Source organism: Myiozetetes cayanensis, unplaced genomic scaffold, assembly GCF_022539395.1.
Source record: "Myiozetetes cayanensis isolate MyiCay16 unplaced genomic scaffold, myiCay2020 scf9, whole genome shotgun sequence".
In the NCBI taxonomy this organism is placed as follows: domain Eukaryota; kingdom Metazoa; phylum Chordata; class Aves; order Passeriformes; family Tyrannidae; genus Myiozetetes; species Myiozetetes cayanensis.
This window is the reverse complement of record NW_026088185.1, coordinates 27,508,927-27,525,074: the sequence shown is the minus strand read 5'-3', so window position 1 is coordinate 27,525,074 and position 16,148 is coordinate 27,508,927. Positions and strand designations below refer to the sequence as shown.

The 16,148-nt window shown below is 42.2% G+C and overlaps 1 protein-coding gene across 3 annotated transcripts in view; it reads left to right on the top strand.

Annotated features, from left to right (window-relative positions):
• SEMA5B (semaphorin 5B) overlaps positions 1-16,148 on the top strand; it is a 271,728-nt gene that overhangs the window by 249,185 nt on the left and 6,395 nt on the right. Inside the window, exon 24 of one of the 3 annotated variants that reach the window (XM_050339628.1) lies at positions 15,693-15,762. The exons of the other annotated variants lie outside the window; for them this stretch is intronic. Coding sequence (XP_050195585.1) covers positions 15,693-15,762 — 70 coding nt within the window. The remainder of the gene's footprint in view (positions 1-15,692; positions 15,763-16,148) is intronic. 3 annotated transcript variants of the gene reach the window in all.

The following is a 16,148-nucleotide window of genomic DNA, read 5'->3' as shown; positions in this document are numbered from 1 at the left end:
AGGCTATGGTGCTGGAGACAATACACTGAGACAGTGACACAACAATGTGTTTGAGCATCAGCCTCCTGGTGAAGCGTGGGATCAGAGGAGTGAGCAGTGGGATGGGTGGAGGGGCTTCATGTCACTACAGGAGGAACAGCCTGCCTAGGGACACTTGAACAGTGTGGAGTATTATTTGGGACATGAACACAAAGCAGAAGGAAGCCCTGCAGCTGCTTATTCCTTCAAACAGCTATGTGCTGTTGACATTTTGATAGTCTGTTTCTGCTGATCTGGCCTGGCTTCTAACTGAGACCCAACAATAAGATCAGTGGTGGGACCGTTGCCATAAACTCCCTGGGTGTTGAGGACTGTTTCTATGTAGGAGTTGTATAATGCTGGGCACAGGACGACTCCTGATACACAGCCATGATTTGCAGTGTGAGTGCGCATCAGAAATAAGAGCTTGCATCAAATAATTTGAAAAGTGTCAAAGTTGTTTCACTGTTTTGAAGGGAAACAGTTTGAGCTGAAAAATAACTGACCAGTTTGACAATAAGAATGTGGTGAATTCCTTGTGTCAGGCACTGCAGCCTCTCAGAGGATCCCGCTGCCTATAAATGGAGTCTCAAAAACACATTTTCTAGCAGCATAAGGCTACAGTTGCATGCAGTTTAATAAGAGTGCAGCATCATAATGCAAGTCAGCATGGATTTGTGGAAAGTAAATCATGTCAAGCAAATTGGATTCCTTTTTTAAATTAAATAAATATTGATCTAGATAGGAGAGAAGCATCAGACGTATTGGGATTTTCAGAGACTTTAACAAAGTTTCACAGGATGTATTATTCTATACACTCTGCATATACAGATTCGGTGATAAATTATTAAGACAGGTAAAGAACAGGGGTCTGATCCTGGAAGCATCAAACTATGAGAGCAATCCTTTCAGTTGTGTGAGTAGCTGTGGCACGGTCAATAGGAAGACCCAGATTAGAAAGGCTTGCAGGAATAGAGATAAGCAAGAGCATTCCCTTGTTTCTTATATAGCAAACAATGAAGAAAAGGGCCAAAATTATTTTTGTGGCCAAAAGCAGGTAGTTACAAGTTGTATTTGTGTTACATTTTCTTCACGATTTGTGTCATGAAGAAAATCATACATTATCAGATGATACTAAAATAGGCGGAATGTTTACAATTTAGAAGGACGAGGTTGTTCACAGAATGATCTTGATCAGCTGGGTAAATGGGTTATGAAATGCACTATGTCTATGTCAAGTGGTGCAGTGAAGTAGAAGTAATAACAAAGCTAAGCAAAGTTTAAAATAGCAGCCGATTAGTTAATGTAGTGTCAGGAGGGAGTTGACCTCTTTGATAGATCCATCTCTGAATACTTGATCTAGTGTATAGTAACAGTGAGCAGCTGCTAGAGTCTTCTTTCAAGGGACATAAAGAGCTTAGGCATTAGATCAAGTTTTGAAAAGTCTGGTTTATTTAAAGGGAAGCATTAGCTAACTGACACTCTGTGAGTTAGGCTGGGGGGAGAAGGGACTTGGACACAAGAAGAGATAGACCAGATGGGGCTTATTTATAGAATGTTAGGAAGTGAAAGAGTTCAAGTGCATAAATCTGCAGTCATTGGACAGACCAAAACTAAATGTTTAGGAGCAAGGGGCTACTAGCCGAGAAGGACTCGAAGTCATACACTCTCAGAGCGGTGAATGAGATTTACAGAAAGGGTAAAATGTATTTATCAAGTGAAGACCCCTTTTCTCCATTCCTGTTGAGTATTTCCATCTGCTCACCTTCCCTATTGCCCCTCCTTTCCTAAACTCTTGACTGAAAATTTCTCATTTCTTACTACAAATTAGCCACTTCTCAGTGTTCCCTTGAAGTAAGAGGAAGGCACTGTGTGCTCTGTGCTGTGTAATTACTTACAGAACTTGTTATTAGCCAGCTTTATATTTAGGAATAACTGGCAGAATTTTCTAAGGGTCAGGAGGGAGTTTTTCGTGCCTTCAAGGAGCATGTGCAGTTTTATTGGGATGCCACACAATTAACATTCAAATGATGAAGAAGCTAAAATTCCCCTTCCTCAAAATGAGGATTGGACTGAATTTGGATATGGGCCATCTGAATTTAAAATGTGTATGTATGAAAGAAAGTGGAAACACCTGAAATTCCAGATTCTAAACCCAAGTAAGTTTCTATTCAGCAAATACCAAGAAAAAAAACACCCTCAACATTTTTTAGGTAATGAAAGCAAACCAATAATTGTAGGTTTATGTGTGTATCTGTGTGAAAGAGTTAATAAGTCCATGATTAAGGAAATACATGATGTGTAGACTACTTTTCAGTAACAGAAAATAATAATACATAGTGACATGATGGTAGCAGAAGGCTGGCCATATGCACAAGTCTATTATTTTCCATTCTTTGATAATGGAAACAAACCTTCTGCAACCATCTTTAGTTTGTTTTCATCTTGAAATATCTCTGCTCTCCAACCAGCAGGTGAACACTGTAGAAAGCTTGGCAGTGTTACATTCAAATGTACAGCACTGAATGCAAACTTATAAATCAAGGTGAATTTTATATGAAGGCAGATTTTAGTGAAGGAAGTGCTAGCTGATAGGAGCCTTGTTGGACATTTCAGCACAGCATTGCAGATCAGATGTAAATATCGTACATAACAGTGACCTATTGATCATTTAGCTGATGCTAACTTGCATAGCCAGTGTTTTGCAGAAGCATGTTTTTTTTTTTTTTTTTTGGCTTCTTTTCCCTTCTTGCTTTGCTTTCTGACAAATACTGTGAGGTTTATTATTAGCTATTTTAGCCATGATGTCTTAAAATATTTCATGCGTATGCATTTACCAGCAAAACGTTGATTTTGATTTGGTATTCACAGATCGTAGGGGAGAGACCTTTTGGGTCACCTAATAAGCAGTTCATGTTTCATTAATTGGTTGCAGTTCAAACAGCACTCTGACAATATTGAAGACTGTGCAGAACAAAAGCGTAATGAAATTAAAATTATCTGCTCTTCACATTTTGGCATGATGGGTTACAGAACCACCTACAACCTTCCCGGTACTGCCATGCCGATTAGTTAATAACTGACTATCAAAGCAGGGAGGAGATCCTCTTTTTTAATATCTTGCTTTAGCTACTCAGTGCCTTATGTGAGTTACTCATTGGACTCATGCTGATGAAAAGCCAGATGATCCTGAAGTAGAAGCAGGAGGATGCAGGGTCAAGATTGAGCCCTTGTGAATTAGAGGAGTTCTTGGAACAGCCACACATGGAGAAAGGGTTTGGACTGAACTTCTTCCTATTGCTAAATCCTCTGCCAGTAAAGAGAGCCAACATTTTATTCTACATGGGATTTGGACAAAGGCGTCTGCATATTGGTCCAAATCCAAAATCCAATGGCCTTTGGATCAGGCCAGATGGGATCAGCGAGAAATCTAAGTTTGTAGCATGGTTATGATGATGATTCTGCAGATTTTCTTTGCAATTGTGCTAGACAGACTTCCCTCTGTCCTTCCTTCCTTAAACACAGCTTTAGTCATGAGTCTCACAGTCAAACTCCCTGTGCTGATGCCTCAAATAAACTGAGGAAGCACCTGAGCATTACATCTGCTCTGGCATCAGCGCTGCTCTCGTAGAAGCCGAGGGCCAAACACTGAAGCAATGCAGTCATTTGTGTCAAGGATTAAATTTATTGTGGGAAAAGATGAGGTGAAAACTGAGTGAGATTGCAGGATATGGCAATAAAAAAGGGAAACGAAGTGTTTGATGTATCACTTGATACCTGAATTTTCTAGGACAATAGAACAATGCACATTAATTTCAATAGGAATGTGAGTCCTGCACTTGCCTAAAATTATACTGCAAATATAGATGAAGCTACCAGAAAATGGGGGAAATATTCAGTAGATCACTTGCAACTGTATAAATTAGAAGTTACAATGGATATTTTCTAATGAAGTGAGAACAATGCTGTTGGGAATCAAATGACAGTGCGCAGCAGACACCCTCTGTGAAGGACTCTGGACCCTGTGATCCACACTTCATTGCTAATCCCAAATAATTCATGTCAATAAAATACCAACAGAAAGAGAGAAGAAACAGAAACCAATTCTGTCTTTGGAAGAAGAATCCTTCTGAATAAAACAACAAGCTGGGTGTTTGGCGTGGCTTTCAACATTGCAAAAAGCAGTAAAGCTCAGGGTATAGGAAAGTGAATCTCTGTATGGATTTTAAATGTCTCACTCTTGGTGATGGTCATTTTCATTGCTGCTGAAAATCACACCTCTTTTTATAGCAAGGAGACCGCCAGTGGTTTAAGTTTAAATTGCTTTAACTGTCGTCAAATGCCCTAGAGGAATGTTTGTCAAAGTCAGCCTTGGTCTCTGAGGATGTTTGCTTCTCCATGGAAAACTTTGTGTTTCAGTGTCCTGTCGTTGAATTTGATATGTTGCTACTTCAGCTGAAATTGGCTAACCCATTTAGTTCTGGTGATCACAGCACATACACTGATAGCACTGTGATACAAGCTTTTTTCTTTTCCCAGTGACCCTTTCATTGTGCATCATTCAAGCACCAGGAAGTGGCTGTGAAGTTCACATATAAGGCAGTTGATGATACCCAACATTATGAATACGTTATCAACAGTCTCCCCTTAAGTATTTCTTTTAGCTCCATGGCATTTGAGAGAGAGATTTAGCTGATGTAATCAACTGGAGAAAGTAAATACATCTCTCTATATATAAATAAATATAGTAAATCAGATTGAAATATAAATTGTTCCCAGTGAATTTCATGTTTAACAAAGGCTATTTCCCTTGAACAAAGTGGCATTTAAGAACATTAAGTGCTTGAATGGTAGAGTACGTATTTTTAGTACTTACCATGAGTATAGTATTATTTGAAAAAGAATGGTAGGGGCAGGGGGTTGTATTGGCAAAGGAGTATTGTGCCCTTTCTTGTATGATCCTGCAGTTGCAAATATCACTTCAGGGGACTCTTGATTTGCATAATGCCTGCTATGAAGGGAAAGCAAGAGAGCTTACTGATGGGGAAAAAAGGATTAAGTGGTGCGTCTCAGTCAAAATCTATTAGTGTCTTTTCTTCCCTTTATATCATTGGCTCAAGTCAAATTGAGCAGTCAAGCATGCCTGGAGGTGGGGCTGTCCTGGGATGATTGTGCCCAAAGAGGGATGTGCATCTCCTGGCACTGTCCCCACCCCATGGCAGCAGGGGCTCAGTGGGTTGCTGTGTGTGAGTCACAGATATTGCACTCTCATAGATAAAGTATTCAAGAGTAGGGGAGACTGCCAGTTCAGATCTGAATGTTACCTGCTCCTGCTCCCTCTGGGATACTAAGCAGCTGCTCACAAGGGCCCCCAATGGGAATTGGGTCCCCGCTCCATCTGTTTTTCATGCAAACCCTCATTTCTTCACAGGGCTGTTGCTGCTCCCTGTAGGGTGGGAATCCTCATTGTTCCCTCTTCCTCACCATTTTGAGAGAGTCTGGCTTTTGGGATGACTTTTTGTTTTCCTCTTTAAGCCATATTGAGAAGTTTTGACACTGGTGGTAGATGCTTCATATTAATCCTGTCATGTTTTTTTATTGACTCTTCCTTCTCTGCTCCTCCTTTACAACCAGGCATATCTCCTTTACACCCAGGTTAGGGATATGGTCCATGCTCTGCCTTCTCACAGGCTGGGCTAGTCATCATAGGTGCTCACACAAGCCTTTCTTTGGAGTAGTGGTACTGCAGCTGTGGTAATCTGTTTGTAGGCAGACAAGTTTTCGTTTGTTTTTAATTAGATCAATGAGCATAGCTGGAAAAGCTGGCAGGTTTTTGAACATGTGAGCTGCTATTTCAGAACTGCAGACAGACAGATGTGTTCAAAAGTTTATCTGATTTTTCCAGCTACATTAATTGCTCTAATGACTGATATTAGCCTTTTCTTGCAATTTTTGCCTTTCCTAATTTCTCTGAGGTTGACATGTACATGCTTGCACCCATCCAGCTGTGCTGGAAGAAGGAGAATTAAATGAAGAACTGTTGGAATGGGAATAACAAAATTACACTGGACTGGCTGCTGTGTACTTACATGACTTCCCTCTACTGGTCAGCAGAGGAATATTTCAAATATACCCTCGCCTCATTTGCTAGAGGTCCTTGGTCCAGGTGATTGAAGTGATTCTCCACTCCTTGTCTCCTCTAAGCTCTGGCTAGCAGTGTTATGTGCATTAGCTGAACTGGGAAATCCTCACTGCTGCCAAGAAGTGCAGGAGGAATTAATTATGTGTTTGCAGAAGAGTTTAAAGGGAGCCATGAAAGAGGCAGGGAGCTAAAGTGAAGGGAGAGGGTAATATTAGACAAACAATAAATACCAGAAAACATAACCTTTGTGCTACACTTGGAGGGGAGCTGCCTCGCGATTCTTCTGGAACAGTTCCACTTGCAAATAATAGATTTTTAAGTAGAATTATAAAGAAATGGAGCTCCATGCATAGAAAATAAATATAGCTATGTCAGTATTCAGGACTAGAGATCAACATCTAGAATGTGTTTGGCAGCTCTGAGCGAGGACAGATGAAACACCTGAGCTTTTTTTTCCCGAATCATGACTGCCCTGTCCTAAAGAGTAATTGAGAGCTCAGGACCTCTCAGGATGCACTGGCTGATGCCACAGTACAAGCTGCACAAGCTGTGGCAACACTACAGCCATTGCCACTTTTCCTCGGTGCACCATTTTTATACGCAAGATAGATTTGGCATAGGGAAAGCGGCAGTAAACCTGCCTGCCTTCCCATATAACTGGGGAATCCTCATTAAGTCAGCTCTAATATTGTCCTGAGATTTGGCACAAAGCATGTGAATAAAGAAAAGAAGTGAAAATCTGCGGATGAAGGAATCTAGATGGACCGTATCCCAGAGGCTGTGAGAACCAACTAATGAACAACTCCAATTACCTTTATAAATATCATGGATCTTGGGCAAACCCCCAGTGCCATGAAATGCAAAAGTAATACAAAAGTGTTTGTGAGAAAGCAGGCCAATTTCCTCCCTGCTAATTGAGTCACTGTTAAGCTACAAAAGTCCAATGCACTAAAGTCACACAAGTAGCTCCAGTAAGTCTGTGTGGGAAACGCCAGTTTGATTTGGGGATAAGACAAAACATCTGTAAGCATACAGACCCACAATCACTAGAGCATGCCTGGACCTTCCCTATTCAACAAAACGTATCAATGGGGTGTTAAATCCTGCTTCATCTGTAAAATTTGGCAGTCAGGGCCACATTAGAGAGTGAAACCAGGAGAAACAAATGGGATTGACTTGACTGTACTTTCAGTTACAGCGATGGAAACTCATTGAAACAAATCTCTGTCAGTATTAATATGCAGGCAGATTGGAATTAATATTTGAGAGGCAGCATATCACATACCCTGATGAAATCAAAGGTGGTTGGGCTGAACTGACAGCTGAGCCAGGACCTAATGCTGAGCAAGAAGAAATCAAACATAATCTCTTTTTGCAGAGTTTTAGCATTGGGGAATGAAGGGAAAGCATGAAACTGAGCATGAATCTGCATAAGGGCAGATTCTCAGCTGGTTGAAGATGTAGCTTCACTGGCCCATACATCTACAGAAAAGAGGGTGGTATCGGTGTCTTAAATAATCTTGTGGTGTGTAAGTAGAAATTGGCTTGGACGGGAATGCTGCTGTAGAGATTGAAACTTGGCTAATGGACTGTGAACATCGGGCAGTTGTTAATGGGAACAAACAGGGCTGTGGGGAGGAGCTGTTTGGGGCACTGCAAGCAGTAATGCAAGGTTTGGCTTTATTTAATATCTTCATTAACGAGCTTGGAGAGAGTGCAGTCAATGTGTTAATTAAACTAGCAGAAGATATTAAATTGGAAGGTGTGTCAAAAAAACAACCACTGGTATAGAAATAATGGGAAATGACCTGAGGAGGTTACAAATGTAGGGAGGAAATAGCAAGGTGAGATGTAACATGGGGAGAAAATGAAGCAATCTCGAGGAAAATAATCAAAAAGCAGCTATTTACAGAGTGGGAGAATTTGGAAAGCAGTAAGACTAGGAAAGACTGAATGGAGTTAGCAGATGGCAAATTAGGCCCAATTTTTGCTTTTATTTTTGTTTTTACTACTTCTTTCTTTTCACCACTGCAGTTACACCTTTGCAATTCTCAGTCCCAGCGCAGTGCTGGGGGCTGGCACCAGGCTGCATGACTTGTGTTGGTAATTCACCAGAACAAGCAGCTCTGAGGCCATCTGAAAACTCAGGGCTGCTTCCTCCAGTACAACTGCACGAGGCAGTGAGAGCTGCCTCCCCCAGACAGCCCTTAGCAGGTTCCATCAGCTGAAGCCCAGTATAGCCCAGTGCTCTGAACTGTCGTCTGCAACCAAGGTGATCTATTTGTCTTAGTTTTAGAGGGCCACAATTATGACTCTGGTGAATTTATCTGAATACTAGAGCATGTGCAGGAGCATATGGTGTAGTTCAGCTGATGACCCTCTGTAGTAATGCTATTGTATATGTGGGGGCACACACCAAGGGCACAGGAGTGCAGCAAGGAAAGAGTTTGCACCTTCCCACACAGCTGAGATCATGTCTGATATATCCTGTGCACCAGCGAAATTGGGAAGCAGTTGGGGCAGCCCTGAATTCCTCTTTTGTGTCTGAACACCACGTCATGGGTGTTGCCACCACCGAATCATAGGCAAACCAGGCATAAACAGCAAGCTTTAGGCTAGACACCTGCACTTGCCAGTGGGATGGTTTCCATCAAGTCCTCAGATTTCAGTTTCCAGTTCAGAAAAAAAACTTGTTTGCCTTAACTATTACATGCAGTTTGTTTTGCCATCTTACTCATGTGCCTAAAGTCAGAGATGTGCCAAAGCATCTTTCTGACAATGGTCCTTTACGTTGCCAACTCTGAAGGTTTTTATAAGTTTAAAATGGCAGTAATATAACTTCACTCCCTCCTAAGTACAAGGATAAAATAGCTATTTTCAAACAGCTATAGATAACTGTAGCTATTCATTTTCTTATAATTGAATGTTAGTTCTATTGTCAACCTGAGCACATCTACAGATGCTGCCATCATTTGGGGGTTGCTTAATTTATTTACCAATAACAGTGAACAAAGAATTTCCAGTCTGAAAATACGGTAAGCTCCCATCCAAAAAGAACATGAAATCATAAGTTTAGTGTCCCAGTGGGATTTTTTTGTATCTCATTTCGAGAGGAATAACCTTCTTATATAGAAAATAGGTTCCTCATCTGTATATCTACACTTCACTGTAAATCCTGCAAACAGCCTTACTGAATTAATCAGAAAAAACCTCAGTGCATAAACCCTGGCCACTGCTACTTTTGACTTCATGTAGGCAGAGCTTAAGAGATTTCATAAAAGCATCAGGTGAGATAGTTTGCTTAGTGTGAGACACTAAGCAAGTTTTTAAGGAAGATCAGAAAGAAGAATCATTTGAGTCTTAAAAATCACTCCTAGCTTGGAGTAAATACATGGGTCTCATAAGGTCTTTCTGGCAACTTTCCATCTTTCCAGGGTTATTTGTAATGCATAGCTTGAGAGGCACAGCAGTGTTGTGGCATCCAGTTGATCAGAAGAAAGGGAGCATGTGGGTGGGCCAGACGTCATGTATTTTCTTGGTGTCAATTATTGCCAAAAGAGGTTATTTTAGTTGTACGGTTTATTTTGTTGAAATGTAATTATTATGCTAATTATTTCCAAATTTACCGGTTAATTATAATTCTGAGATCTCTGCCTTGGTACTTCCAGAGATGTACAAGCTGTGGGAAATGTTTCATAATATTAATATATTTCCACAACCCTAAGTAATTTGGCTAATGTTCCTACAATGCAAAATGTAACATCCTTTAAAAACAAGGCATGGCTAGCTCCATAAAACAGCTAATCTGCATCAAAAAGGCATTTTACTCAATCTGGTTTCACTGCAAGAAGCAAATGCCTTAAAGGAAGCACAAAAGAACCTAAACGTTGGATGTTGGCTTCATTACATCATTGCACAATTCCCTTATCCCTCCATTTTCCTGGAGAACGAGGGGGTGTAATGGCCATCCCACTGTTGCTACAGGAGGTCTGTTGGATGCTGTTCCAAGGAAAATTGGAAAGCCTCTCTCAATTCTTCTAGGGATAATTGTGTGACTGAGTTCAGCAGGAAGGTTGTCCTTGAAATCTGCAGAGGCAGGATGCACATGGGCTTCAGCTGGATTTACTAAGAGGAGTGGGTTGGCTGCAAAGTTGCTGTCTCCTACCTCAACCCTGATTTTAGATCTTTGTGTGTGTCCATAGTGGATGACCAGTGATGGGAGTTGTTACCTCTGGTGCCTGCACTCTCTCTGTGATGAAGGAAAGGGGAAGCTTTTCTTTGTAGAAGGTGGGATGTTCAACATTACAAACAAACTTTCAAGATGCAAACTTGTAACTATGCAGCCCTGGCACAGGTGACACATCTCTGATGAGTCATGGCCATTGGAAAGGTGCACTCTGCATTGTTCAGCCTCTTCAGAGCTTAAAGTGGTGGCAACCATAAATCTGGACAGAGTGGTTTGAAGCTGTCCTTGAAGGTCTCCCAGCTTTTTCTTTCTTTTCTATGTTTTTAAAGAGGAAAGTGTCACAGGTGGGAAGTGGAAGAACTGAAATTATACACCCATCGACAGGGAAATAGTGGAGAAACTGTGAGGCTGAGGGGAATTTTCTTTGCTCACTGACTTCACTGGGACTATGGTGATGCATAGCTGGTAAAGATTAACCTACAAAACTCCTGGGAAACTTGCTGACTTTTCCTCCGCACCACCACCAAAATAGAAAAGAAGATCTGGAGCTCAGAGAGGATGCTGAGCTCTGAAAAGCTGAGTGCTTTCTACATGAGTAGGTTAAGGAAATCTTGCCATCGTATGTTACCCTGTGGGAACTACATTATGGCCTTTATTTTGGTATTAATTGTGTGTGTATCAGATGCTTTTAGAAGTATCCTTTTCACTTTAGCTTCTCAAAAAATATATGGAATTCCTTTTAATTGGGAGTGGGGAGATGTTCATCTTCTTTTTAAATCAAGTTTTGAAATTTTCATGACTTTATATTGAACATTGGAACATTTGATATGTTTATGTGTGTAAGAAATGTTTATGCAGCTTATACTTGCAGCTGTAGGATGGGAGTAGTACTGCAAGTCCCACATTGTTACATGCAAAGATGTTTTGATACATCTGGGAGAATGTAAGCAAGAAGGTCAGTGGATAATGACTTAATGATTTGGAGCAGAAGCAGAATTTTGGGGAGTAGTTGCAAGGCCTTGCTGGAGAAAAAGGAACAAATGGAAAATCTGAATGATGGCTGAGGCTAAAAATATCAATGGAGAAAGCTGAACAAAGTTAAATGTATGCATATGGTACAATACAATCATGTTTAACACATTTGGCTGTACCTTGGGAGAAACAGCCTGCAATTCCATGTCAATGTTCTGCCTCCAGTGTTTATTCCGGGGGGCAGAGCCCAACACAAGGGGGATATCTGTAACCCTTCCCTTCAGACTCTTCCAGCTCTAATTGCTAATACACAAGCATGAGTGATCACAAGTTGTTCATATAGTTCTGTAAATATTGAAACACTCAGGATTCTGTTGTGCTTGGCATAGACATGCAATTCACTGACAATAAGACTGGACCTTTTGGTTAGTTGACAGATCATGTATACTGCAGCAAGCTGCTGCTCTTTTACATTCTCTTAAAGCCATAACCATCTTAGTCCGTCTGAAAACATCCCTACTCAACAAAGCAGAACTCCTGGGTCATGGATTTTTAAAAATTATATTAGTCATATGGCAACGCAGCATAGTCAAAAGTCATTTAAAGAAAGCAGTTCAGCTGTGCCTGCTTTTGAGTGATCTACTTGGTTGGGTTAGTGCAAGCTAGTGACTTACCTTCTGCTAACAGGTCCTTGAATTGAGGATAGTGGTAAACAGACCAGGAGAAAAAGCTTTTATTAAATATGCTGGGATGGCATGGTTCATACTGGAAGGGAGGAAGCAGGTAAAAGAACTAGTTAGTAGTTGAATGGAGCACTTTTTCTAAGTACATCCCACAGGGTTTCATATTAGCTTGGAGTCTGGACTCACTTTTTACGGGGAATATTATGCCTGCACAAATACCAGAAACATATTTTTTCTCAAGGCAGGATAGGACCACAATGAGGGCCTGAAATACATTTTCCTCAGTGTTTGAAATACACTGTGTGTATGGCACAGAGATTTTGCAGCATGTACTGTTGCAGCAGTAAGTGTTGGTCAGACTTTTGGTTCTTTCTGCTTACTGGGCAGACAGTCCTTAAAGGTTGTAGCTGCTGTCAAGGGGAGTCAGCAGTGTTTCATATGGGAGGGAGCAGACAGCAAGGGGAGAATGCAGGTTGAGTGTCAGGGAAAATGTCGTCAGTAAGGTCTGGAGGGTGCATCCTTGGAGGATGCGGGAGGGCTCAGGTTGCAAAGCCAAGTCTCCTTTCCTTCTCTGAAAGCTCTAGTGAGGACACCCTGAGCTCCAATGCTTGCTGTGCTGCTTCAGCCAGCTTAGTTACTGCATCCACTGATCAGTCCCTGGAAAAGCACTGGAGGGATTGTCCCTTTTAGGAGGACTGGTTGGTATTGTCTTCAGCAACCACTTCTTGGCCCCTGTAATACGGGGACTTGGCCCAGAGGTGGCTGAGGTGGAGAGGCAGGAGTTGGGCTGGGAGCCAGGGTGTGTTTGTTTTGTTTGCACAGCTGTAGTCGTGCAGTGGTGATGACCCTTGCCTTTCTTTTTGGGACTGACCAGTATTGGTGGGGACACCTGTGGGTGCAGCAGGCTGTTCTCATCCCCACAGTAACTCCAGTGAGTTCAGGGTGTCGGGAGGCTCTGACCTTGATGGCATAACACACATAGTGTTGGGGAAATATCTACCAAAGGGAAGGTTGTTGGCCATCTCTGTACTGTCACAGCATTGTAGGATGGGAGCAGGGATTAAAGCTCTGAGTAAAGCAGCATGTGAGTCCACCCAGAGAGATTTAACTGCACACACCCCTTCTCCTGCAGTGAATGCATGAGTGTGTCTGTGTACATCTCTAAATTCACTGCTGCCTAATTTCCCTTCTTCAAAATATCAACCAATTTCTAGTGCCAAGGAACATAATAATCTATTTATTAAAATGAGACAGACAGTAAGTTTGTGTGGGGGAATGGGAAGGCAGTGCACATTGATCATGCTGATTTAGGACAGTACTGCCATCACAGCATTTACGGAGATAAATTATTTGCAGCTAATTGCATTGTAAATTCCACTAAACCATTGTCATAAGGTATTTTCCCTAAGATACAAGCCCTTCATCAAAAATAAAACCAAAAAGAGCAAAGGACCAGTTGTGGGGTTTTTCCTAATTAAGTATTATATGAAAATAAGAAGAGAGAGAGGGGAAATGTTAATTAAATGCTACATCTGTTGTAGTGGGCTAGTTTTGAATACTATGGGACATGTTGAAACTCATACAGATTTTCCATCTGAAAGCCAAAAAATTGAGTCCTGAGGTCTTTGTCCTTGGATCAAGACAGTCCTGAGCTATTCCAGGTCAGGATTTTGATGTCACTAAGTTTCAGACATGGTACTCCTGGCATGCCACCAATCTTAACCATCCCAAAAAGTGACCCAGACAAGGCTTGGATACTGGACCACCTTCAAGAGAGCCCAGAGAAACTGCAGCAGTGGGATTCAGCCTCCTGCTCCTGCTGGGGCGGACTGTGGCCATGGAGTTATGGTGCCTACAGTGAGTATCCTGGGCTAGAAGCACCAACAGGAAACAGCATTCATTGTGTACAGCTGATATGGACACCTGTGGGGTTCACCAGAGAGCAGTTCCCCCAAATACTCAGTGGTAGTACTTAGTAAAGTGCATTTTTCCAGGGAGCTCAAAGGTTTTTCTCAAGCTGAGTCAGAAGATGCAGAAGCAGAGAGCAGTTAATTGGATTTCCCAAGGAAGCATAGCAAGCAGGGGAGAACTGAGGACTTCCATCTTTCCCAGGCTCCAGTAAAAAGCGTTTGACTGTTGTCCCCACTACCTTAATATTTTTTCAGGTGACTGGGAGCAAAGCATGACATTTCTTTTCTTTCATATTCAAGGGTACAAATTCTCATTCTTTGAAAATATTTGTCACAGCATGCCTATACAAATTCTCTCCTTGGTTCTTAAAACTGTTGTGCTGTGGGCTCATTTTAGAGACTCCAGGCAGGGAGACATTGCTGTCAGACCAGGAGGGGGCTGGGTCTCTTTCCAGTTTTCACTGATGAGATGTTTCAGGCAGTGCTCATTTCTGAAAAACTTATTCGGTTGTTCAGCAATTGGGAAATTTCTTTGCAGGGTCCTTTTGTCATAGGAAAGCTTTTCCTCCTAATGTCTTGTATGAAACTGGGAGTTGTTAGCTCCCAGGGTAGCTGTAGCTGTCAATCTGCTATCTGATTAGAAGAAAGCATTTTCTTTTCTTCCTCCTCCTCTCCCCCTCCTCACACAGTAAAACGATTTGATTACAAAGAAATTGGGAGAATCATGTACTGCCTGTGGTCTTGTCTTTGAGCCTGGGGTAGCTGATCATTTCAGTGGTCACGGCTGGGATGTGGCTAAGCCTTGACTCTGCAATGAGCACATGCACAGCGTGAGACCCCACTTGCCAACTGTAGCCTCCTAAAAGCTGGGCCTCCACTGGTGTCAGGTCACCCCACTGCTGCTGGGGCTGGGGGGGCCCAGGGGCTACCCCAGAAATTTTCATTTGCACCTGCCCTCACATACAAAGGGTTCTTCTTGCCTTTGATAGAACCACAATGCCTGAAATTGAGTTGACTGAAGTTAGGTGGGTCAGGTAAAGCTAACGGAGCTGGGTTGTTCATGGACTTGAGCATTAGTTAATTAGTTTCCATCATGCCCTGAGCTGGGTCAGGTATGAGGTGTTTGTGTCAAGGAGGAACTGAGGTAAAGTGGTTCTCCCAGGAACACTGAGTTGTGGCAGAACAACCATTAGGCCCCAGGATTGTTGCCTCATGAGACCTCTCCACTTCTACTCCTGACAGGAAAGATGCTCCTACTCGGTTTAAATGTGCTGTTAATTAAATGAGCCCTGAACATAAGGATGCTGTAGCAGCACACCTAGTGTTGACTCCCAGATCAAAGGAGTGGGTTCTCTGCACAACAACCATCAAAGGTGCACTGCTGAGTGACAGAGATCCGAGAGAGGCATAAGAAATTTAATCCAGGGGTTAGTTGAAAAGGATGTTATAAAAGTTCCTCGAACAAATTCACAGATGACAGTGAGGTAGAAGAAAGTTCCATAGAATTACTGCAAACACTCACATAAAATGTGATTTTATCCTTGTACACAGGTAACAGCTGGCATAGCAATGGGCTTTAATCTGGGGAGAGGGGGACTTCTGCTTGCTGGTGGGAAGAGGGGAGGGAGAAAAGAAACATTTCTAAATTTTTGTGGTAAAAGGGGCATTTGTCATTCTCATTTTTTATGTTATTGTTACCAACAATTGTTACGTGGTTGTTAAATTTTTTGAGTAATTTTAGATTTTCCAAAAGTGACCATGATTTGTTACTTATACTGTAGCTTACAGAAGTGACACACTTAATATCGGGGGGTCCAAACCTGGATATCTACCAATGGAGATGGAGATCAGGTAAATGCACACCTGCTCTTCCAAAGAGAAAAGCTGCCTTTTGGCAACTGGTATGAGAGGGAGCTGCAGGCTGTACCATAAGTGTTTTTGGAAGAGGTTAGACTCAGTGCTGCCATTAATCACCAGCCTTCGTGTAGGCCCAGCATGGTTTTGTGTGTCAATGGTGTTCAGACAACACGCCATCTACCAGGAGACTCCAGGTCTCTGGAGAAGGCTCTGGGTTCCATCCCTAGCAGTAGCTGAGCACAGGTCCGCTGCAGGAGACCTGGCAGGAGCTGTGATCCCACACAGACCAGCCCCGTAGCGAGTGCGAGGGACCCTCTTACTCTCCCAGCTGGAGGGAAGGTGGTGGTGGCCACAGCAGAGAGACCGTGATGGAGAAGGCA